General features: G+C 47.4%; 1 protein-coding gene across 4 annotated transcripts; it reads left to right on the top strand.

Moving 5' to 3' along the window:
- The first annotated feature begins 1,694 nt into the window (after positions 1 to 1,694).
- On the top strand, positions 1,695 to 22,493 carry PRRT3 (proline rich transmembrane protein 3). 4 transcript variants are annotated; one of them, XM_078388782.1, is made up of 5 exons: positions 1,695 to 1,953; positions 2,214 to 2,464; positions 4,747 to 6,043; positions 8,144 to 8,281; positions 18,644 to 22,493. In XM_078388782.1, exons 3-5 carry the CDS (start codon positions 4,807 to 4,809, stop codon positions 20,596 to 20,598), a joined length of 3,330 nt encoding a protein of 1,109 aa, XP_078244908.1. In that variant the 5' UTR covers positions 1,695 to 1,953; positions 2,214 to 2,464; positions 4,747 to 4,806; the 3' UTR covers positions 20,599 to 22,493. The 4 variants fall into 4 exon arrangements, with proteins under 4 accessions (XP_078244908.1, XP_072845369.2, XP_020651054.3 ...); XM_020795395.3 differs by lacking the exon at positions 1,695 to 1,953 and having other exon boundaries at positions 1,962 to 2,464; XM_078388783.1 differs by lacking the exons at positions 1,695 to 1,953; positions 2,214 to 2,464 and adding an exon at positions 2,775 to 3,839.
- Positions 22,494 to 24,812: the final 2,319 nt, after the last annotated feature.

Here is a 24,812-nt window from a genome sequence, read left to right as displayed (position 1 = left end):
GCAAGCAAGCGAAGACTTTTATCTTCAGGCAAACTACTTCTCAGCAACCGGCTAAGAGGTTCCTAACAAGGCAGCTACTATTTTTAAAAAAAAATATATACAGTATTGTGTGATTTAGGCTCTCACCAGCTATGGCTTTCATTTAGATCAGAGGTGAGCAATTTAAGACTGCAACTCCCATCAACTCACAGTTGACAGCAACTGGTAAGGATGATGGGAGTTAGAGTTCAACAGTATCTGTTGGAGGTGCATTGCTTACCTCTGGCTTGGAGGATTTTTAAAAGGGGAGGATTAGACAAATTTGTGAATGAGGCATGACTGTAACAAATTACTGTGTAGAACTTTCATGCTGAGAGACTGCCTGTGAAGAACAGATATTCGGGGCAAACAAGAGAAGGGAGGGAAGGAGGGAGAGAGCATGCCTGATCTGGGGGTGCTGGACACTGTTGAAAGTGGGATGGGGGGGATTTTGGCATTCCAGCAAGGCAATTTTTATCCACAGTAGCATATTCTTCAGAGCATGCACAAAATGTTTTCCCTTAGGTAGCCACCATTGCTCTGAAATCTTCCTCTGGAATTTAGGGCTTCTCAGATAATCTCACTTCAAGCGCTGCTGCATGTTTACAATGTTTAAGCAGTGGTTCACCCAAACAATTTAAGTTTCCAGAGTTAACAGCCCTACCAGACTGCAGCACTCTTTAAAATGGCAACGTTTCCCATGTCACCCTTTTCAAAATTTGATAAACCAGCCCTTTGGATTTCAAGGTCTTCTTCTCATTCTATGAACTGGGGATCCTGGATTCCAAAACAGAGCTCAGAAATGTCAGCGGTTTTGGACGACAACACCCGGACACACACACACACACGCACGCACACACCCCGAATCGGCATGTTTGGTTGTGGATTTATTTATTTATTTATTTATTTATTTATTTATTTATTTATTTATTTATTTATTTATTTACAATATTTTTAGCCTCACCATTACCAGTGGCTTCTGGGTGGCGTACAATATTAAAAGTTTAAAACATTAAAAAGACAATATTGGGAACCTCCTAGTCCAGAGAACGATTGCCTCAGACTCCAGTTGTCCAGATGTTCCCATCTTTCCTGGCCAGCGAACTCATCAGGGTTTCCTTTGAAGGAGGGACCCCAGCTTCGGGATTAAACCACTGAACGGCATTGTTATTAACCAGTAATAAACACCCTCCGTTGACCAATACCTTTAGTAGCACCAATTAAAATGACACGAAACGTTTGAGTTCGCCAGAGCATTTAATCAGCCTATCCGTGGTACTATGTGTATGGTACAAAAAGCAGAGGACAGAAGAACAATAGTGCATTGCACTAATAGGGCGGTATAGAAACCTAGCAAATAAATTACCTGCGGGGGTGAAATCTAAAAATTTCCCCAGAACTGAACTGAATGTGAGTGCATTGCCTTCGAGCATGGGCAGAGTGCACACTGGCGCTCTTGACAGGATAATAAAATAAAATACAGTATGAGCCTCCTGAAAATCTCACTTAAGGAATTCCACACACACACACCCGCATACTCATACATACATTGAATTCCCTCCGCCGTTGCAGCCAACTCTATGGCGGGTGGGGGGTGCGGGTGGGGGGTGTCCGGGGCTGCCAGGAGCCACGTGGCCGCTGCGGCGCCTCTTCCCCCCTCCCCGCCTTGACTCTCCAGCGGACCGAGCGCGAAGGGGCGGGGAGGGCCGCCGAGCGGAGGGGACCGGGAGGCGGGCTTCTGCCGCCCGCTCCGGGAGCCGAAGAGCCCTGCTAGCAAAGCGGCGACCGGGCGGGCCGGCAGCGGAGGGTGCAGCTTTGGCTCGCCGCCGCCCGGGAGGAGGCAGCACCTCGGGGCCCTCCTGCAGCCGAGACAACCGGCCAGGACACGGAGCGCACGCTCCCTCCTCCCTCCCTCCCTCCCTCGCTGCAGTCCAGGTGGGCGCCGGGTGGGGATCCTGGGCACCGAGTGCGAATTCTGTCAAGGGAGGGGGAGGAGGCGGTGTCTCTTTCTCCACTCGTGCTCCTTTTGCCCCCCCCCTTTCCCTCATGCACACCGGCCTCACTCGGCGTCGCCGTTGAGGCGCTGCGCGGAGGGAGGTTGTTTGTCTCCGGCTACCTTCTGGCTGGTGGCGGCGGCAGGCGAGCCCCCCCCCCGGCCCCCAAATATACCCGCTTTGAATGGTGTGATTTTGCAGGTGCGTTGCTCGCTGGCGATGCCAAAAGAACGAGGAGGAAAAGGTGCTGCGCAGCAAATTCGGGGGAGAAAGTGCTCACGAAATGAACGATGGGGGAGACCTGAATAGAAACGAGGAAGTGGGGGGAACTTTGGAAGAACAGCTACGACACAGACACACACACACACACACACCTCTCCCCCCCCCTTTCTGGGATGGAGACGAGGAGCATCGCGGGGCGGTGGCAACAGCCGCGTCAGGAGATGCCCGAGGTAAGGAACCTGCTTGTTCTCCTTCGCTGCGTCCAAGTTAAAGGTGTTTTTTTTTCCCCGGTCACTCTCCGGGCGCCTGATTCTCTCCCGGGGAGGGGGATCTTTTTAAGGAAAGAGCCTTCCTTGCGTTTGAATGCTGGGCGCATCCGAGCTATTATTATTCCTGACCTTGGAGGCGGGGGCACCCTGCAGCCAACTCGCGGGCTTGGCTGGGCCGTGTGAACGCGCCGCGTGTGTGTGCCACTGGCTGCTTCCGTGCGTCTCCTCTCTCTTAAGGTTGCGCACACGACTCGTCCCCGTTGCGGATGTTCCCGGGCCGCCCCAGCTCTCAGGTAGCCCTCAGGTAGCGGTCGTCTGCACCTTGGGTGGGCATCTGGGTTGGGCTTCCTTTCCTTGCTTGCTCTTAGAACCACCCTCCAGATTGGGGACAGGTAACAAAAGGTGGGCAAGAAAAGGCTTCTCTCCCTTGGCTCTCCCTGCCTTGTATTTTTTTCCCCGCTGGGGAACTGGAAGGAAGGAAAAAGAGAAGCTGGCTTTTCCATTCCTTGGTAGATGTAATACAGAGAAATATACATGTGTATATTTGGAGTGGATGGGAAGGGGATGTGGACAGAGAATGAGTTTTTATTGTTACATGTCCTTGCTCTTTGCCTTCCCTGGAATCAACCCTAGTTTGGCTGTTGCTTGTTCCCATTTTATGGGTGAGGAAACTGACTCAAGAATTTACTGAGGGCGAAGACTACAAGACCCCAATGGACTGTGAACACAGATTTGTACCCATATTCAAGTTAGCTCTGCTCTACTGTAATAATAATAATAATAATCTTAGAACTGCAGAGCAGGAAGAGACCTTATGGATCATCAAGTCCAGCCCCTATCACGGAGACCCAGTGCAGAATCAAACTCGCAACCTCTGGCTTTGTAGCCAGAGACTAAAACCACCGAGTTATCCAGCAGTTCACTAACTAGACCACGTTGCCTGTTAAAAGAGGTTGGACAGGATGTTGTAGAGTGATGGGGAACAAACCATTGCAGGGTGTCACTTTTGCAAGGAGTGTGTTTTAACCACACTGCAGTCATGTCATGCCAGGATTGTCTATCAAAGGAAGAAATTGCAAATCCCGTTGTGCTTTCCTGTGAGGCCTGGGAAGGGTTAAAAGTGCTGCGGGATTCCAAGTTCCAATCAGGGGTGCAGGGCTCAGCTAGTTCAGTCTGAGCATCCCCATCATTGAACTGCCTTCGAGTGGGAGCCCAAGGTGAACTTGCATGTGCTGCAGGGAGCAGATGCGATGCGGTCCATGCAGCACCTAAGGACCAAGCTGGTTTTATCAAGCTAACCTGCATGACTTGTGCTTCTTGCCTTCCTTGCACCTGAGTAAGTAGTTCCAGATTCAGTGCCTGGCATGTCCAGTTAAATGAGCAGTAAAGACCTTGGAGCTGTCCTGGCGTACTGTTGCTAGACTGTGCTCAGCAGTTCCTTATGTAACCCCATTTCCATTGGATGAACAGGCTGCCCCAAGGCCCGCACTTGGTTTCCTTGCGAGGTGAAAGAGGGGCATGAAGATGCACATGGGTGGAAGGGGAACATCATTTCAGCCTCAGGAGGGCTGAATGGCAGGCACATGTGACTCCATCTTCATGTTTGCCTCCATGTGCCTTGGCATGAGTGCAGCCATGTGTGGTTCCTGCTTGCCTCTGGCTCTTTTTTCTCCCATTTTTGTCTGCTTATTTCGTCATTCTCTCCCCCTCCCACCAGTGTTTTGCTTGTGATGGACTCCTAGCTTAACCCTACTCTGCCAGTACTTATTATAATGGCTATAGGTTATCTCCAGTATAAGAGGCTGAATGCCCATGTACGGAGCAAGGACTGTGAAGTGGGTTAATTCAAGAATAGAAGCCATGATCTTGAATTTGTAAGACCAGAGCAGGGCTGTTGATGATAGGACCATCTGGAGGCCTTTAATTCATATAAACACCATTGGCTAGAAGTGACACAATAGCAAATAATAACAATGCTTCTGTCTATCATCTGTGAGATTGTATTGTTGCACTTACTTGCTCTGTTTGTGGGCTTCCTGTGGTCATCTGGTTGGTCATTGTGGGAACAAAATCCCGGACTCTAAGAGTTATTTTATTAGATCTGGTGCAGCTCTTCTTTTATTTCTATGTCTGTCAATGAGTTTGGTACGGATGCCTTTTTTCCCACCACACTCACCACTCAGCCAGCCCCTTTCTCTGGGATGAATGGCCCTTCGTGCCTTCACAATGTTTTTGTCCCACAGGGTGAAGATTGAGAAATTGTGACGCTGCCAGAGGCTGCGTTGTGCCACCTTCTATCAGTGATGGCTGCTTCTGTGGAGCTGTTCTTCACCTGGAGCCTGCTCTTGCCGGCCTTGCATCTGGCCTTCCAACTCCCTACGCCAGACAGCCTCGCCGGGGACCCTCCTTTGAGTTCAGCACCAGGACTCCTTCCTCTGAATGCACCCTCCCAGGAGTCTCCTCCAAGCATGCCATCAGCACAGCTCCCTTCAGATCCTGCACCCCTTGAGGTCTCAAGCATTTATGAGGATCCCAGTAATGAAAATTGGAGAGAGGACAGTCCTGTTGGCACTGCTGTAACCTTTGACGTTCCTCAGGCGACCAGTTCTGGCTCAGGGATAGTTACTTCTGAAGGAGATTTCTCTCCTCCCCTTGCTGCACAGGGTCCGACTGTGGCAAATGACTTTACTCTACCAACAGTGGGATCCTCCAGTGTTCAAACAGCATCCGAAGATGTTGGCCCCATAACTTTGGGACTAAGTCCAGAGCAGGCAGAGGATAGGCCCTCCCTGACTCTGCCGGATTCGGAGACTGCAAGCATAGACCCCTCTTTGATGGCCTCTTTCCCTGCCATGTCCACAGCAGAAGCCTCAGACATTCCTGCCTCCCAGGAGGGGACTGGGCCTAGTCACCAGGAAACTGAAATCCAAAATGTCTCCCTGGCAACCACAGTAGGGCCCCTGCCCACGGTGTCTACCATCCCCTTGTTGACATTGCCCACTGACAGGTCCCACGTCACGTCGCTAGCCATGGAGGATCCCACGCTTAAGGGGGACGATTCCTTGGGCTGGCTGGGAAGTGGGGCACCTGAGCAGGAGCTGCTAGGCAGAAATCAGACCACCGTCAAATATTTGGCTTCATACAGGAGCACGCAAGTGTACGGTAGCCCTCAGGGCCAGGAAGAGCTCTCAACGTCTCCTTTTAAACCTGCTCAGACAGCTGAGAATACCCAGAATCCCCCTGGGCCATGGAGGGACTCCATGCCTGTGGCTTCCACCTCCCAAGCAACACCGTTTCCTGTGACAACTCTCCCACTGGATGGGAAAAATCAGAGGCTTGTCCCTTTTCCAGCAAGTTCCCAGTCACCAACTTCTAAGGGTTTCTTCCCAAGCCCTTCCACCTCTTCACCAGCAAGGGGCATGACAGGAACCCCCGAGGTGCCAGTTGCCCGTGAAAGGAGCACCTATTGGAGTCTGAGCGGGGATCAAACACAGCACTCTGGAACTGAAAGGACTCACTTCCATGGATCCGTCAGCCCAGGTAGGCCGGTGGCTTTATCTTCTTTTAATACTAAATGGCATTCTCCCCAGTCCTTGATGGAATCGGTAGCCCTGCTCCCTATCTCGCTTTCTCATACACACCATGCAACGAAGCTTGGGAGAGTGATGGTTGTTGTGGTTTTTTCGGGCTCTTTGGCCATGTTCTGAAGGTTGTTCTTCCTGACATTTCGCCAGTCTCTGTGGCCGGCATCTTCAGAGGACTGGAGTAGGAACTCTGTCCATGCTCTGGAGTAGGAACTGAAGAGTTCCTACTCCAGTCCCCTGAAGATGCCCATGGCCACAGAGACTGGCGAAACATCAGGAAGAACAACCTTCAGAACACGGCCAAAGAGGCCGAAAAACCCACAACAACCATTAGATCCCTGCCGTGAAAGCCTTTGCAAATACACTTGGGAGAGTGACTTTCTGGGCTACTACTCCCAGCTAGTGTTAGCAGTTGCCCTACACACAACTTCTGCTCTGTGAAATAGCAGGTAAGCGGACAAGATTAGAATGGATGGAAAGCAGCAGTAGAAGCAGCAGACCAGATGATGTGGGGAGCGAGGTTTCTAATGATATGAAAAAGAAACAAGAGGTTTAAAAGGTGTTTGTGGGGTGTGAACTGCAGGAGGACCACGCTGACATACTGAAATTAATGAGAGGCATTCTGTACTTCAAAAAGATTATATCTAACAAAAAGAAAAAAGGAGAGAACCCAACAGGGGGAGAAAATGTTTTCCAGTCCACTGGCTAAATGCCTGCTTAAACAAAATATATTTTTCTTCAGGTGCAAAATAGCCAGAAAGAGAGGATATTATCATTTCTATAGCTTCATAGGGAGTTTTGTTGGTCAGGGTGTGAGGTCCCACCCAGACAAATATGCTTTTTTGTTGGGTTGTTTGTGGCCATTCCCTAAAACCATTGTGTTGTTATATTGTTATACCGAGCACTTCCTCTCACAGCAAACTCTGCTGACGAGTGCTGAGAGAAATGGAGCCAAAACCTCAGTCCCTTCAAATCAAAAGGAAGAGAACAGGCCATGCAGGTGAAACCCTGAGGTTTGCAGAAATGCAGAAATCGTTCTCCCACAAACTTGAGAGGGCCTCTGCATTAAGGAACTCAGCATACTCTGTAATCATGGGATGCTGAGTGTCATTTGGAATTTAAAGCAAGGGAGAATGCGGAACCGAATGGAATCTCCTGGCGGAGGAAGGCTCAGTTAATTGGCTGACTTGCCTACCCTCTGTTGGTTTCAAGTCCCACTTGTACGTTCCAGCTGCCATTCTTTCTCGTTCCTCTCAATACGTTTCCATGTCAGCGAAAAGAAATTGCAGTGGTGGAGAATATTGTTTGTGCACAGGGTGGAAATAATATGGCTATAGTTACGCTTTGCTCTGTACTGCATACACAAGGACCTGGTAGAGTGAGGTAGATTTGTTTCATAATGGCTTCGTTAGGGTGATAGACAGGGTAAGGTTGTGATGATGTGCGGGGTGAAAAAGAGGATGGGAGCAATGGAAGAAGTGACAAGGATAGTGGAGTTTTATTGTATTGCATTGTATCTGGAAAAGTATGCTTTTTTGTATGGCTGAATTATGGTTTTGGTTTGATTGTTGATTATGCTGAGCTATTAAATTATGCTGAGCTATTGATGATTGTCACAAACAGAGAGAGAAGTAAAATAGAATTTTTTTTAATTAGATGGCATTGTATCATATTTGTTCCTACAGTGCCTGTCAGCCTTATGGCTTACCAGGATAACCAGTGGTAAGTGACATATGGGAACTCTAGTTCAGAACAAATTATAAGATCGAGGTTTCCATACGCCAGTCATAATTCAAGGTCTTCCTTGACACAGGTTTCAGTTCAATCTTCTGCCGTTTGGCTGCCCTTTTTGAATGAATTTTCATGTGCTAGTGGGATCTCCCTCACTTTTTTTCCTCTGTTCAGAAGCCCCTCTCTCTGACTGACAGTGGAACTGTCCAAAGGGACTAAGCCAGAAGCATGGAACTCAAATTGGAGGGAATTGCCCTTTCTCTAGAAGAGGGCAGGAGGCAGAGAGATGGTCCCTTGCTGAATGTAGGCCACGCCTCTCTTTCAGGAGTTGAGGAAGCAGTTGACATGGTAGAACCCCAACGAGTCCGGGGAGCTGTGAACTCCAAGGCTACTCACTTTGGCTCCTCTACCCCTGGACAGAGCACCTTCATGGTGAGGAATGGCTCAGGAACCAAGCATCCAGGTGAGTGAGAACAACAGGTTACCCTGTTGTCTAAGATGTCTAAGAAAGGATGGAGAATGTCATGGGATCAGATTTAAGGGCCATTTTGTCCGACTTCCTGCTTCCCTCAGTGGCCACCCAGATGCCGACAGGCAAAATGGAATGGCTGTTGTTTCTCAGCAACTAATATTTACAGATTCACTGCTCCTGAACATGGAGGATCAACATAATTGTCATCATTAGTTGACCAATCCTTCATGGATTTGCACCGTTCCCCTTTAAGGGCATTTAAACCATCACGTCTTGTGGTAGGTAGTGTATTCCAAAAATTAATTTTGGCCTGCATGAAATAGCACTGCCTTGATTCTGTCTTTAATCTAAAGCCAATCATTTTGGTTGGATTTTGATGGAGCTTTGCTGGTTGTTGTTACAAAACTAACAAAGAATCTTGTGGCATCTTGAATAGCGGCATTTATTCAACATAGGCTTTTGCAGACTGCAGACCACAAATGAATCTGATGAACTGGAGTGCAAGTCAGCAATAAACATTGCTCGTTTTTAAGATGCCACAAAACAATTTGATTGGGAAACCAAGTTCTTTTTTTTCTCTTTCCCTCCCCTAGTACATTTGCACTTCATTGCCATTATAAACATCCCTCCGTTCATGCGTTGGCAGGTACTGAAAACGGCCAGGATTGCTGGTATATATCAATCAGGGATCAAGATTCAAACTGCATTTTGATAAATGAATAAGATAAGTCTGTGCAATAAGTTGCTTTGTTGCTATCTGTTAGACATTGGTATTATGTATTATTGTAGATTTTTAATATAAGAAAGGTCCATGTGAAAGCAGTAGGAGAGTATTCATACTTAGTGATTCATGGGATGGATTATATTGTTATTCATCCTTATAAAGGAGTTTTTTATATGGGTGTTTTTATGTGGAGGTTTTATTTTACTTATAATTCTCTTTTCACCATGAGTCCTAATGAGTAAGCATTGCACTGGAAGAAATGTTAGATGGAACGCCCATTGAAAACTGGCTTTTCCTCATAGCTGTGAGGAGTCATGGTTGGAGTGCTGGCATAGCACTGGGTGGGGACCCCTGATTCTGTTCTCAGCCATGATACTCATTAGTAGCTTGCCTGTAGCTAGTTACTCATAGCCTAACCCACTTCACAGGGTTGCTGAGATGCTAAAAATGTGTAGAAAAAAAAACCCACATTGGATCTGCTAGCTTCCTTGTGCTTATTATAATAACTACATACAATCAGGTTACTCTTAGCCAGGGATGTTGGCAGTTCTTTGGGTCTGAGTCCCAAGTCCGAGTCTGAATCTTTGGTTGTTGTTGTTATTATTTAGTCGTTAAGTCATGTCCGACTCTTCGTGACCCCATGGACCAGAGCACGCCAGGCCCTCCTGTCTTCCACTGCCTCCCGGAATTTGGTCAAATTCATGTTGGTAGCTTTGGTGACACTGTCCAACCATTTCATCCTCTGTCATCCCCTTCTCCTCTTGGCTTCACACTTTCCCAACATCAGGGTCTTTTCCGGGGAGTCTTCTCTTATCAGATGGCCTCCAGCTATTGGAGCCTCAGTTTCAGGATCTGTCCTTCCAGTGAGCACTCAGGGTTGATTTCCTTCAGAATGGATAGGTTTGTTCTCCTTGCAGTCCAGGGGACTCTCAAGAGTCTCCTCCAGCACGACAATTCAAAAGCATCAGTTCTTCGGCGGTCAGCCTTCTTTATGGTCCAGCTCTCACTTCCATACATCACTACTGGAATAACCATAGCTTTGACTATTCGGACTTTTGTAGGCAAGGTGATGTCTCTGCTTTTTAAGATGCTGTCTAGGTGTGTCATCACTTTCCTCTCAAGAATCAGGTGTCTTTACATTTTGTGGCTGCTGTTGCCATCTGCAGTGATCATGGAGCCCAAGAAAGTAAAATCTATCACTGCCTCCATATCTTCCCCTTCTATTTGCCAGGAGGTGATGGGACCAGTGGCCATGATCTTAGTTTTTTTGATGTTGTGCTTCAGATCATTTTTTGCGCTGTCCTCTTTCACCCTCATTAAGAGGTTCTTTAATTCCTCCTCGCTTTCTGCCATCAGAGTGGTATGATCTGCATATGTGAGGTTGTTGATATTTCCTCCGGCAATCTTAATTCCAGCTTGGCATTACTCCAGTCCTGCCTTTCTCATGATGTATTCTGCATATAAGTTGAATAAGCTGGGGGACAATATACAGCCTTGTCGTACTCCTTTCCCAATTTTGAACCAATTAGTTGTTCCATATCCAGTTCTAACTGTTGCTTCCTGTCCCACATATAGGTTTCTCAGGAGACAGATAAGGTGATCAGGCACTCCCATTTCTTTAAGGACTTGCGATAGTTTGCTGTGGTCCACACAGTGAAAGGCTTTTGCATAGTCATCTTTGGTACCAAATCCCAAGTCCATGTCTCTATTAAAATGCTTTTTTCCCTCAGAAAAAAATGGAAGGCTGAGTGTCTTGGTTCTGAGTCACAAGGCAAGTCCAATTCATGAAAAAAAGTCCTCGATCCAAGTCCAAGTTGCTGGTGCGTTGACAGTGAGCCTTATGACTTGAGTCTCCATTCCTGCTGCTAACTGCAGTTTATAACTGTTTACAGATTGGGAGCAGGGCTTGGATTGGAGGGCTCTGGTCCTGTTTTTAAAGCAAAAATATTCAAGTTCACTTTTTATAAACAATGTAAACGTAATGGATAGCTTGACCTGGGAATGTATCAAGTAACTACATGTATGAGCATGTTTAGGTCCTTTTTTCTTCGCTCTCCTCGTTTTCCCCTCCTGGTTATGTTCTGCCTGCACTGGTTAAATCAGGAGTGCCTAACCTCTGGAAGCTAGAGAGACCTATCATGTAGCCCCCACCCTCCCACTGCTGCTGGATGTGTGTGTGTGTGTGTGTGTGTGTGTGTGTGTGTGTGTGTGTGTGTGTGTGTGTGTGTGTGTGTGTGTGTGTGTGTGTGTGTGTGTGTATGTATATATATATATATATACAGAGAGACAGACAGAGAGAGAGAGAGAGAGAGAGAGAGAGAGAGAGAGACTGGTAGTGTGGAACCAGCAACACTGACTGATGTCACTGGAAGACCGCTTGCAATCCAGCACCCTATAGCAACATGAAAAACTTAAAGGCCCCCCACCCCATATATTCCTTCCTTTGCTTACAGCACTCTGAAAAATGCCCTGCACGTTGTCAGTGCTCCATAAATAATAAATTGTAATAATAGATTGGATGTGTTATTCAACACAGTGAATTGCATTACTGCTGGGCTTTTGTTTCAAAGCAGATTTTAAACATGCCTTTCTTGCAAAAATGCTGATTGCGGTAGCTTAGCATCATCATTATTTTTATTCTCCATAACTTATTCTATCTCTGCTAGTGATGGGGAGAGAGGGGAGAAAAGTTATATACAAGGCCCTGTATTGATGGTTGGGGAAGCTATGACATCAGGCCCAAGACATCTTCCTTCTGTTTATCAGGTGTTCTGAATAAAGGCATCAGTTCATATCCCATGACACAGCTTAGTAGTGGAGCAGCTGCTTTGCATGCAGAGAGCCCCAGATTTAGTTCCTGGCAGTTCTTGAGTTACAGGGATTGGCAGAGAAGCCATGGATTCATTAGATTTTGTACTGGCCGCTCAGCTGCATCTTTTCTAAGGCTGAGGATAGGAAGTCATGATTTGGCAGATGTAGGAGGAATGAGGGATGGAGCTTGTAGATTTCATTAGAGGCCCCCTACAAATTCAAGCACTGGTCCTTGCCTTCTCTAGCTAGAAGGATCCCTGATTGCAGACACTAAGATCTTTGCTTTTGCATGCTGTTGCTGGCCAAAGTAGATGATACTGGGCTAAATAAACCAGTAGCTTCCTTCTATATAAAGTTGAGGTGACTATGAATGTATACATCTTCTACATTACCTGTTTGAACTCATCAGTGATGTGATGCAGCAATTCTTTTGACACTGAGCTTTCACTGGGTCCTGCCTGCACACTCTCTCAACAATATTTGTGCTGCCAGGAATGCAAAAAAGATGTACTTTTAAAAAAACCAATGGAAGTGGCTTTGTGGAAACTGGACTCTGCAATGAGGACAACATGCTGCTTTTTTTTCTCTGAGAAGAATTGTGGCACAAATACACAGCTGCTGTCCATGATGGCTTATTTGTTTGAATAATCTGGGAAGTTTTACTTTGCAAATTCTTTCTGCATACAGTACTGTACTTCTTTTGCCCATTAGTGACACTCTTCCCTTTTAAGAGCTGTTGGTCCTGTGGTATGGGCATGCTTGTTGTTTGGCCTGTTTAGCTGGAAGATAGCAGAACTGTGGCGGCAGATTCCAAGGGTGAGTAAAAATAGGGGCACAATGAGGGAAAGAAGCAGGGAAGCGAGAAGGGATAAAACAGAACGCCACTGGCAGAAGAGGATTGACACTTTAAAAAATCATTTCCCCTGACCCTCTGTAGATAATCAGGAGAAGCACTTAATTGACAGGTGATTGTACTACAAGAGGTTGTTTGCTGTTGCGATGGGAGGAGCCACCGAATGGCACATTGCTCCTCCCCACTGCCACCTCAACAGACCTTTTGTAGCCCAATCCAGCCTACACCAAAATGGTCAGTCTGGAGAGGCCCTTAAATGACCTTTCACCTCAGTTTTTCTATGGAAATTAGTGTCAATTGCTAGGCACTCGCTGTATCAGAATGAAGATGCTTATGAGAGTGATATTTTAAAATACAACTAGTTCTACTAGTGAGGACACAGTGCATCATGGCTCACCTAGACTTCCTTGATGTTACCTGTTCAGAGACCTACTAATAAGACTTCGCCCTTCCACCTTACCAGGCAAATAAGTAAAGAGCTAGGGAAGTGTCATGGTTAATGTGTTGGACTGTGGTTTGTGAAATCCCAGATCTAGTTGCCACTGAGCTGTGAAACTCACAGGGTCACCTTGGACCCGCCACAGTCCCTCAGCCAAATCTACTTTACAGAGTTGCTGTGAAACTTAAGTGGAGAGAAAAGCCACATATGCCACTTGAGCTGATTGGAGAAGGGGCAGGATTTAATATAATCATAAATAAAAGGAGTAAGCCTCAATATTCTGAAGGCAAGGCTTGTATCTGAGCCACCCGGAGCTAGACACAGAAGAAAGATTTCTGGTGAGCTAGGAAGATGCAGCGATGCCGTGTGAGGGACCCAGTTCTGCCCTTAAATGGATTGCTCTGCAGGCAGCAGGAGGTGCTGGTTATATTGAGCTTGGTGCCGTTTCCAATCAGGATAATCTCTCAACCTGATTAGCACGAACTACACAGTACTGGCTTCCCCGCCATTCCTTACTGATCCTTCCTTCCATGTAACAATGTCCTGGACCGAATTAGATGGTTATTGTTTCATCAAAAAGGCATAAATGACATAAAGCTTGAGACTAAGGGAAGAGGCAGAGTGTGCAGAAGATGGGGCTGGATGAGATGATGTCCATTGTTCTTGAAAACCAGCAGCTGGAAAAGCAAGGAGCTTGCCGATTCAGCAGAAACCAAAGGCAGTCTGTTTGCGGTCGGCCCTGCCTCTGTAGACAAATGACTTGGCTGGGACCTCTGAAGATCAGTCTGTTGCCTTCGAAGAGCCACATAAGCCTCTTGTGTTGGCTTAGAGCAGAAAAAGCAGGGGCAACAGGTTGCCTTTATGTCACAAGACTGGAGCTCATATTCTGATCCCTATACCAGGAATTTTTTTTCAAACAAACAAAGAAACAAACAAAAAAGTTGCAGCCAAAAGTCATACAGTGGGGTCTTGACTTGAGAACTTAATCCGTATTGGAAGGCGGTTCTCAAGTCAAAAAGTTCTCAGGTCAAATCTGCATTTCCCATAGGAATGCATTGAGAACCATTTGATCCGTATCTGCTCTTTTCCGTCCATAGAAACTAATGGGAAGCTGCTATTCCGCCTTCGACCACTAGAGAGGGATATTTTGTTTCTTTTTTTTTTTCTTAGGTCAAGAAAGGTTCAGGGAAGGCAGGGAAAATACAGTCCAGGCAAGTACCAGGCAGTCCGAAGACTCCCAATCCACTCTCTAAACGCTGGGAGGAGTGAGGAAGCAGGCAGGCACCCTTTTCACTGGCCAACAGTTAACTGAAAGTTCAAATTTTGCACTTTCCCTGCCTCCCACGTGGTTTTTTTTTCAGTTCTTAACTCAAATCTAAGTATGTAAGTCAAGTCAATATTTTCCTATGAGAGTGGTTCTTAAGTCAAAATGTTCTTAACTCAAGCCGTTCTTAAGTCAAGACCCCACTGTACCTAGAAGCTGGAGGAGGTGGAATCCACACTGGAGTGCAGTCTTGTGGAAAAGCATTCCCTGTGGTAGTAGAACTTGCCTCAGGTGGCTGATGACACCCAGCTCTACATCTCCTTTTTACCAACTGCAGGTGATGCCGTCCTGTCCCTTCAGCGCTGCCTGGGGACTGTACTGGAATGGATGCAGGAAAATGGCCTGCGGCTGAACCCGGACAAGACGGAAGTCCTGAGGGTGGCCCCCCCCCGTGGTTGGTGGCTTGGTTGGCTCTCTCTCGTTTGGGGGGGCCACCCTGGTTCCGGTGAGTGGGGTCCGCAGCTTGGGCATACATTTGGACCCGACGCTCACCATGGAAACACAGGTGGCGTCGGTTGTCCGCTCCGCCTTTTTCCACCTTTGGCGGATTGCCCGGCTGCGGCCCTATCTCGACTCGGGGGCACTCACCACCTTAGTACACGCACTCGTAATCTCAAGATTAGATCACTGCAACGCGCTCTACGTGGGGCTACCTTTGAGGCTGATACGGAAACTCCAGATGGTGCAGAATGCAGCAGCCAGACTCCTTACCGGAGGGAGAAAATTCCATCACATTTCTCCTATCCTGGCTAGACTGCATTGGCTGCCCATTCGTTTCCGTATTGACTTCAAAGTTTTAATGCTCACTTATAAGGCCCTAAACGGTTTGGGACCTCGATACTTGGCCGAACGCCTTCACCCACCAAGTTCTACCCGGACCACCCGCGCGACCCAGGAGGTGAGGCTGAGGAGCCTGACGCCGAGGGAGGCCCGGAGGGAGAAGACACGAAACCGGGCCTTCTCGGCGGTGGCTCCTCGCCTTTGGAACAATCTCCCTCCTGAGATTCGTGCGGCCCCTACGCTGGGTACATTCAAAACTCAACTAAAAACATGGCTCTATGTCAAGGCCTTCCCTCCTGCCAGCACCTAATCTAACTTAATTTATTTTTCTCTTCTTTATCTATTTATTATTTACGATTATTTATGATTTTTGTCAATTTCTGTTAATTGATATTTTTAATTTATTTTATTATAATTGTATATATGTTCCTGTTAGCCGCTCAGAGTGGTATAGATTTACCAGATGAGCGGGATATAAATCAAATAAATAAATAAAATAATAATAATAATGATTGTGATATTGCCAACAGCACATAGAAAAATATGGCTCTGTGCTCCATGGGTAGGGACGACTTTTCTTTGGTTGAGAAATACCTTTATTGAATCACTAAGAAAGTACTGTATCAACAAGGCAAACATCCAAATTCTTTTCTGTTCTGAGTCACCCAGAGAGGCCTGTATGCCTTACCCTAGGCAACAGCCAACAAAGGGATTCTAGCCAGGCTTCGTTCTCATCTACTCGGAGGAGGGAAGACTATAAACTGATATCCTGACACCTTTTTTGTTCTGCACCAAATCTGCAAACTTCCCTGCTCTCTTGCTTGCAGTTGGTGCTGAAAAACAACAGGCATCCTCACTTCTGGCCTGATTTTTTTGTTTGCATGCCTTGCACCCTCCCCTACCCCCAAACTTGGTTAAATATCCCCTCCCCCCATGCTTAATGATGAATTCAGGAGATCTCCAAAGTTGTCCTTTCCAGCAGAGTCTGATGAATGTTTCTGTGAAGACAAGCAGCCATGAGGTTGGCATGCAACTAATCTTCCTCCCCAGTGGTATGTCCCACACCCCTCAAACATTTTTGTAGTAGATGGTTGATGCTGTGAACACCATTATCTTTAGACGCAAGAGACAATATGCAGCCATTCCATGTTGCAGCCATTCTGTTGCTTTGCATAATCCATTTCATGCTGTGTTTGTGCAACTTTTGGGACGTGGTGGCGCTGCGGGCTAAACCGTAGAAGCCTGTGCTGCAGGGTCAGAAGACCAAGCAGTCGTAAGATCGAATCCACGCGACGGAGTGAGCTCCCGTCACTTGTTCCAGCTCCCGCCAACCTAGTGGTTTGAAAGCATGCAAATGCAAGTAGATAAATAGGGACCACCTCGGTTGGAAGGTAACAGCGTTCCGTGTCTAAGTCGCACTGGCCATGTGACCATGGAAGATTGTCTTCGGACAAAACGCTGGCTCTATGGCTTGGAAACGGGGATGAGCACCACCCCCTAGAGTCGGACACGACTGGACAAAAATTGTCAAGGGGAACCTTTACCTTTACTTTTGTGCAACTTTAACAGCCCTTATTTTTGAACTACCATTATTTCCATTGTGCTTAACATGATTCCATGCAATGAAAAAGCACTGTAAAAATACACAGATTGTTAGTTGTTTAAAGTTGTAAACAGCCTTATGTGTGACCTGGCCTTAAATCTCTTTCACTTTCCTCTTGTCTGGTGAAAAAGATCAGCAGCCTTCCTTCCTGCAGCTTCCCTGAAGTCCACATCCTCCAGCTTATCTCAGCAGGGAACTCCTAGCTTGCCTTACTAGTTCTACCAAATCTTCCCTTATCCCACCCTAGGCCCTTTTGTTCTGGGCTTCTTTCAGACTGATATTAGAAACTGCAACAACAGGTTGCAGTGTAAGAGTGTCCTTTTGTACAGAGATTGACGACACTAGTTCTTTGGATTGCAGTGGACTCCCAACTCCCTGAATCCCTCAGACATCAGTAGCCCTGATATCTGAGGGACTCTGGAGATTTGCATCGAAAAAACCTAATGCTTCCAAGCTGTGTTCTTTTATGTCTCCAAATTCTGAAGTTTCTCTCAATCTCCTTGTGCAGAGCTGATATTGTTTTGGCTGTCTAAAAATTAGCACTCACACTTAGCGTGTGTGATCACATTTGCTCTTGGTGTCTGTGAGTGCATGTTTGCTTGTTTTCCTCTCAACAGACTGTACATGCTAAGGATTTGATAATACCAGTTGGTGGGGCAGTGGAGTACAAGAAGCTAATGAACAAGTCCAGGTCAGGCACCTGCTGTTTGAGAGACCCTGGAGCAGATGGTGGCAGAAGCTGTTCTTTAATTTGCCCCCAATACATCCAGGAGAAACTATTCCTGTCGTGCAGTCTGCAGCCATCTTCGTACTTCTCCCCTCCAGCCTAGATGACTCAGTAGTAGAGTAACCGTGCTTTTGACAGAGAAAGCCCCAGCTGCCATTCCTGGCATATCTAACAAAGCATCTCAGGCGCTCAGAAAATGAAATGCTTGTGCTCTCAGTTGTGGGAAGGGCAATGATGCCCAAGCCATGCATCAGCAGAGAACTGTGACACATGCCACCAGACAAATTAATTCATTAAATATTCCTGGGAATACAAAATGGGGGTTTAGGGACAAGGAGAGGCAGGAGCAAGAGGACAGCCTTTACGTTTGTATGTTCTGTGTACTTTGGACAAAAAAAAAACACTTGCATCAAGGTAACCAGAATTCTGCACCAGGCTGATTTCTGCAATCATGTTTTCACCTTCAAGTAGATTTGCTCTTTTTTTTTTGCATCATACAGTTTGCCTTAGTATTCTTCAAGAGGGACAAGGGGATATGCAGGGCTTAGAAACCACCTTGACTAATGGAAAACTTACTGATATCCCAGCTTATCCTGACCCTTCGGCTTCTGAGATTTCATGGTGCAATAGCCATATGCCTGAGATTAGGAAAGTTTGGATTTCCAGGTATCTTAGACTTCAGCTCCCGGAAAATTCATCCAGCAAGGCCAATGCTGAAGGGTATAGGAAGTGTGGTCTAAATCCAAAGACTCCCCAGGTTTAATGTAAATTTTCAAACATGTTGGGAAGCATGAAGCTGTTAACAATTAACTTCGCAAAGAAAAGAAATGTAAATTTGCTGCAGCTTCTTTTTACATAAAACAAAATATAATATGCATTACCGACAAATCCAGCATGCTGCAGATATCGGACTTGCAATAACAGTAGTTTCTAAAGGAAAAGCAATGCAACGTCTATATCCAGTGTTACATTCTGTGTGCTTGTTCTATACCCCCAGCTCCAAAATGTGCAATACATACAACCCTGGGACTCACGGTTCTTGCTGTTTACTTCCTGTCACTGACCACCTCCATGCTTCTTTCTTATTTGCAGATACAGCTGGGACCCATCCTGCCAGCCAGAGGAGTACCCAAAGCAGCACTCTAGTCTCCACCACTTCCACCAGCCGCCTGCCTACCCCTCGCCGTGGCCTAATCCGAGTCACCACGCAGCGGGTCCTGCAGCACCCCCAGCTGGACAGACCGCAACCCAGCCTGCCTGCCATGTTGCCTGCTTCCAACCCACCCTGCTCACGCCCAGGCAGTGCCTGCAGCCAGTTTTTGCCCAACCAGACTCTTCTGCAGTGGGGGGACCTTGAGCGCACCCTGAGCTTTGCCTGGGCCTTGCATGTCTATGGCTCTGGCGTGCTGTTTCTTCTACTTAGTCTGCTCAGCTTGGCTTGCCTGGGGGGTTCCCTCGCTTTCCGGGTGCCGCATCTCCCCTACGTCCTGGGCGCCAGTGCCCTGCTTCTGTTGTTTGGGATACTGCGTGCCACATTCTTCCTGGCTGATCCCTATGGCTCCCGGGAGTGGCTCCCCGCCCGGGCTGTGCGGGTGCTGTACACGGCCCCTTTTCCCTTGTTGCTGAGCACATTTGGGGTGCTGCTGCTCCGCCTCTTCCGTCAAGCCCATCTGCAGATCTTGCCCCCCAAGTGGCAGAGCCTACCGGTGTTGGCAGTGCTGGGGTCTATCCAGAGCGCAGTTCTTTTGGCAGCTGACCTATTTTCGCCTCCACTGCACCCAGCCGTGCCAGTGGGGCTGCATCTGCTTTCCTGCATAGCTGGGGTCTGCCTTTTGCCATCCACTGTATATGTTTACCAGCAGCTGCGGCATAATGTGGCCGTGGAGGGTACCCCAGAACCAGGTGTGTGGAGCGGGGTATGGGTGCTGCTGGCTAGCAGCGGGTTGGCACTGCCGTGCTGTGGGCTACAGTTTTATGGCGTGCTATGGCTGGCTGGGCTGTTTGGCCAGGTGGACCTTTTCACCTGGGGCTGGTGGTTTGTGCAGTTCTGGTTCCGGATTGGTGAGCTGGTGCTCTCGTTCGCCTTGGTCTTCTTAGCCTGGCAGGCCCTTTGCCAGCGCTATGGGTCCACAGACCACTCCTGCTGGGCCAAGCTCATGCGTTACTTCAGCACCTACCGCAAGGGCGACGTGCCAGAGTATCCCAACAACTGCTACGACTGGACCGGCGCCATCCTAGAGAAAGTACCCAACAATGACATCAGTAAGAACCTGATCCGAAACCCACCTGGCAGCGGGCGTGTCTGGGCACTCAAGGACAGCAACGAATTGCGGGCGGCGGGGGGCCAAGGTTCTAGTCCCTCTCTGGTGCACCCCGTCTACAGCCCCAAGTGCCCCAACGCGGCAGCTGCTGCCATGGGCCGCTCCTATACGAGCATCTGCTTTGAGAGGGAATCTGTTCTTTCTCTGGCAGAGCTGGAATTTCGGCCCCCCTCGCCTATCAACCTCAGCCGCAGCATCGACGAAGCCCTCTTCCGTGAGCACTTGGTGCGGGACTCCATTTTCCTGCGCTCCAGCCTCCATTTCCCCTCCCGCTTGGCCCGCCAGGACTCTTGCTCTTCGCTCCGCGGGGACTGCTCCACGCTGTCCCACACGGCTCAGCCCCTCCTGACACGGCCACGCCGCAGCAGCGACCCCGACTGCCTGTACAGCTTAGCCCGGGCTAGCTCCATGGGGGAGCTCACCACGCAGAGCCGGGGCCTGGCCAGCGAGCCCCCGACGGACACTTCCTTCGACAGCTTCTCCCACACGTCCTTCTCCCGGGCCTCCCTCAAGATCAGCTGGAACCCCTGGCGCCACGGCCTTTCCTCGCCCGAAAGCCTGCCCCCCGAGGAGCTGCCGAGCCAGGCCCGGCTGCTGCCCGAGGAGCTCCCTCCGGCCCCGTCCAGCAGTGCCCCAAACTCTGAAGGCGAGGCCCGGAAGAGTTTCTTGGCCCTCAGCAAGCAGGTGGATTCCCGCAGCCTCTCGAGTGACACCATTGAACTGTGAGGGCTGAGCTGTGGCTTTGGCCTGCATGGGCTCCCTGGGGAGACCCCCTGAGTCTGGTTGCCAGCTGAGGGAGGGAGCGGCAGAAGAGGACTGGGGTGGGGGGAGCTGGTTGGCTTCAAAGCACAGGACGGAGAGGAATCCTGATTTCCTTTTTGAAAGCCATGGGACGTCTTGGGCCCTTTTGAGGCCTAGTACCGGCTGTTCACGGAATGGCCTCAGATAAGAGCGCTGGTCTCTTCCTGTCATGTCTCCACATAATGACTACCAGCCATCCACACCACTGTGTCAGCCACGACGTACATAGCACTATCCAGCCACCTTCTTCCAAGTTCTGTAGTGCCAGCAACAAACAGGTTTCAAGAGTCACCACCACTTTTTGTGTTTCCAGGAAAAGAGAATGGCCGTTAATTCTTCATCCCGGTAACCTGATACCTCCAAGCCTACACGTAATTCATTTAGTCACAATCTTGGGAATGAGTTGAACCGCCAACTTCACAGCCACATCTTTTCACCTCGTTTTTGGACTTCCTTCTTCCTCCATTCCATAAGGGTTTTTTTTTCGTGGGGGGGGGCGTACTGTATAGACTGATGAGGAGTTCTGGAGATTGAAAACTTGCACACTTGGGACATTTGGGGGTGGGGGGGGCTTAATAAATGCATTGCCTAAAGGTGGTTTTAACAGGAAGCAAATATTTTTTAAAAATTCCCATTTGAAAAATTAATGCTTTATGGAGAGATAGGTTGCATGGATCATGACCATTCTCCCATAGCCAGGACAATCAATCCTCTCTATTCAAAGAGGCAGACGCTGCAGCTGCTTTCTGTGGCTACCCATTTCATACCATAGAAAGATGCCATTATAGATCAGGCTGGGAGAAACTTGCTCTGGAACCAGATATAGGGTGGCCCAAAGTTTAGTGGCAGACTACATGCTTTCCAATTGGAATGGCCCAAATTCCATCCCCACCCATATCTCTTTTGAAGGAGTTGGGCAGCCAAACCATGAAAGGATTTCTGCTCTAAAACCAGTGCCAGCCAAAAGATAATCCAGAGCTAAATGGACCAATAGCAATGTGGGAAAACCTTTTTTGGACTACCTCCCCCAGAATCACCCACTTTTGTGGCTGTGGACCATACTGGCTGAGGGATTCTGGGAGCTGTAGTATACTGTAAAAGATCCCCCCCCTCAATTCTGGTGAATATGAATCATGGTAAGAGGTCAACATTTTATGTTGTACAGCAGTATTTCGAGAGGCGTCTCCCAGAGCTAAAAACCTGTAGTCCAAAAGGATTTCCTTCAGATACCAAGAAAAAGAATCCTTCATTTTTCTTTTCTGAAACAGAAAAGTCTCTGATAACAATGAAACATGGTAACAATGTAAATTTGGCTCCATGCAGCAAGTGTCTCCTCAGTTATCTGAAGAGATAGAAATTCCTCTCTGTACTCATACATATAGACACACTTAAGATATGTTTTACAACGTGACAATGTGGGGCTTTTTAAAAATCCCTTCAGAGCCCCTATCTTCTTTCATGATCCTTGGTCTGTGTCTGTATATCTTCTAACCTATATGCACTCTTGCTTCTCTTCCTTGCCTCCTTTTTTAAAATAAAATCAACATTTGAAACTTGCCGGAAATAGCTTGGAATCTGAAACTTGTTCACGTGTTGTGGAGAAGTGGAAGAGAGGAACGATAGCTGCAGAATGAAGTTGAAACAGAAAATGCTGCTCTTTAGAACTGGGTTTCCTTGCTTGGTATTGTACTTCCCTGTCCTCTGTTGTGGTAAGGAAGCAAAAAAGTGGAGCTGCCCAGATTTGTAGTTGGGCAGAGAAATGCTTTTGAATGTGGCCTGGTCTGTTTGTGCCAAAAAGAAATAAACCATTTGTCAGAGGAGAGCAGCCTGGCGTCTGGTCTGTCTCCCATTATTTATTATATTTATATCCTGCTTTCATCTCAAAAGCTCATGGCAGGGTTACAACAGCCCTGTGGGGCAGTTTAGGTGGAGGGGAGAGCAAGTGGCCCAAGTGCACCCAGTGGGTTTCAAAGTTCATTGGAGATTAGTATCTGCGCCTCTCAAATTCAAGTCCAAGATCCTAACTGTTTACACTCACTGTTGTTCACTGCTACGGGGAATGGGAGTTAATATGGTGTCTTTTCTTCATGAATGCAGAGACAAAGGAGCTGAGCAAGCCTCAGAAGAAAAAGACGTTTCTCTGTATAGCCAAGTGTCTCATTCCCTGAATTCAGTGTTTCCTCAATGACTCCCCTTCAGATACATTTCAGAAAACAAACAAAACATTAATTGCTGTCCTAGATGAACCCTCTGAACCCACCCTCTGCATCCTCATAACCACCTTGAAAGCTGAGCTAAAGTAAGAAATAATGCCCGAACTTTTTTAATATAGAGAAAAATGTCATGCTGTCATGAACAAATCACGGCTTACCTAGTGCAAGAGCCTTGGCTTCAAAACAAAGCAACAATAATATGAGAAGGGGTGAAGGGGGGGCGAGGTTGATTTTTAAATAGATGGCTCTGTTGGTCTGCTTCGGCATGTAAAAAATATTAAAGGCTTAGGCATCTTTTAGACACAACAGGTTTATTTCAATGTGAGCTTCCATGGATATTGTGTGCAGACAGACATGTACACATGCAATAAACAGACAACGGTGAATGTGCCTTTGTCGTGCAACTCTTTTATATATTACATTGCGTGTGAAGAACGGTCTCACACAGATTGTTATCTATACAGATTTACTTAGAAAATTGGGCCAGAAAAATTCAATGAGAAACATAAAAAGGACCATGTGGGGATATAGGCAGAATTCCAGCAGTTAAGTCATGAAAGTAGAATGGGAGTGGTAACTTTTGGTCGTCTGGGTACTGGACCACAATCTGCATCAGGCATAGAAACCCACAAGGAGGGCTGATGAGTGAGGAGTAATTCAACAACCACTTTCAGCACCATACACTGTGCCTCCCCCTTCAGCAGAAGCACTGCAGCAGTGAACTTATTTCCCAACATGGCTCCCCCCTCCCCGTTTAAAAGACTTGTTTATTAGATGCAGAGGAAGACCTGCTGCTGCCTGTAACAGAGGACAAGATAGTGTGTGCTAATTCTACATGCTCTTATTCCATGAACTAAACGGGTTAATTATGTTTATGTTTATCATACCCAAGATCAGAAGGCTAGTTCAAGATGGGTATGGCAATTTACATGGCACATGGCTCAACAAAAGGGATGGCCAAGGAACTGAGAAGGACTAGAGAGGAAAAGGAGACTATTGTTGCTTCTGCCACCTCCTGCATTTGCTGCCTGAGGCAATTGACTCATTCTGCTTAATGATAGGGCCAGTCCTTTAATTACAGCTGCATATATACTGTAATTCTGGTGGAAAAGAAGTATGCACATGCACACGCATGTGCACATGCTCTCTCTCTCACACACACAATCAGTCATGTTTTGTTCTTTTCCACTAGAAATACAGCCTACGTACAGCTGCAGTTAAAGGACTGGCCCTATAATTTTGTGTCCTTCAGTCTTCCTCAAATGTGTGCTCTCCCACTCATTCTCATACACACACACATACACAATGAGGAAGATGTAAGAATGCAAATTAAAAACAAGTGGGTTTGTGAGAGTGCCACCATGTTTTCCAGCCATGAATTTTAGATTTTTCTATCTGCAAAGAATGTGCAGAATTTCATAAATTCCTGGTATAGTTCAGTTCCAGTATAGTTCAGAGATTTTTCTATTTGCAAAGAATGTGCAGGATTTCACAAGTTTCCGGTACAGTTCAGTCCTCTCTCTGCCTCTAATATTTATGCAAGAATACTGATCTTTGCTCAGATGGAACACAGTAAGACTTACAAGACAAAGTCCAAGAAAAAGTCTCAGCACCAGAAGCAGCTGAAATATTGTGTGTTACAGCAGTGGTCCTCAACCTTGGGCCTCCAGATGTTCTTGGACTTCAACTCCCAGAAATCCTGGCCAGAAGAGGTGGTGGTGTAGGCTTCTGGGAGTTGTAGTCCAAGAACATCTGGAGGCCCAAGGTTGGGGACCACTGTGTTACAGGATAGAGTCGGAGAGTAGGAGAACATTGGAGGCATTCAAGAGAAAGTTACACAACCATCTATCAGACATACTTTGATCTGGATTCCTACACTGAGCAGGGGGTTGGACTGGATGACCTTATATAGGCCTCTTCCAACAT

Source organism: Pogona vitticeps, chromosome 2 (assembly GCF_051106095.1).
Source record: "Pogona vitticeps strain Pit_001003342236 chromosome 2, PviZW2.1, whole genome shotgun sequence".
In the NCBI taxonomy this organism is placed as follows: Eukaryota; Metazoa; Chordata; class Lepidosauria; order Squamata; family Agamidae; genus Pogona; species Pogona vitticeps.
The sequence above is the reverse complement of the archived record's forward strand: the minus strand, read 5'-3'. Positions and strand labels throughout refer to the sequence as shown.

Excerpts from the sequence above, each read along its gene's own strand:
- PRRT3 (XM_078388782.1), top strand. The coding sequence starts at position 4,807 with ATGGCTGCTTCTGTGGAGCTGTTCTTCACCTGGAGCCTGCTCTTGCCG. Across the intron at positions 6,044-8,143 it reads CCATGGATCCGTCAGCCCAG|GAGTTGAGGAAGCAGTTGAC; the intron begins GTAGGCCGGTGG and ends CCTCTCTTTCAG. Across the intron at positions 8,282-18,643 it reads CTCAGGAACCAAGCATCCAG|ATACAGCTGGGACCCATCCT; the intron begins GTGAGTGAGAAC and ends TCTTATTTGCAG.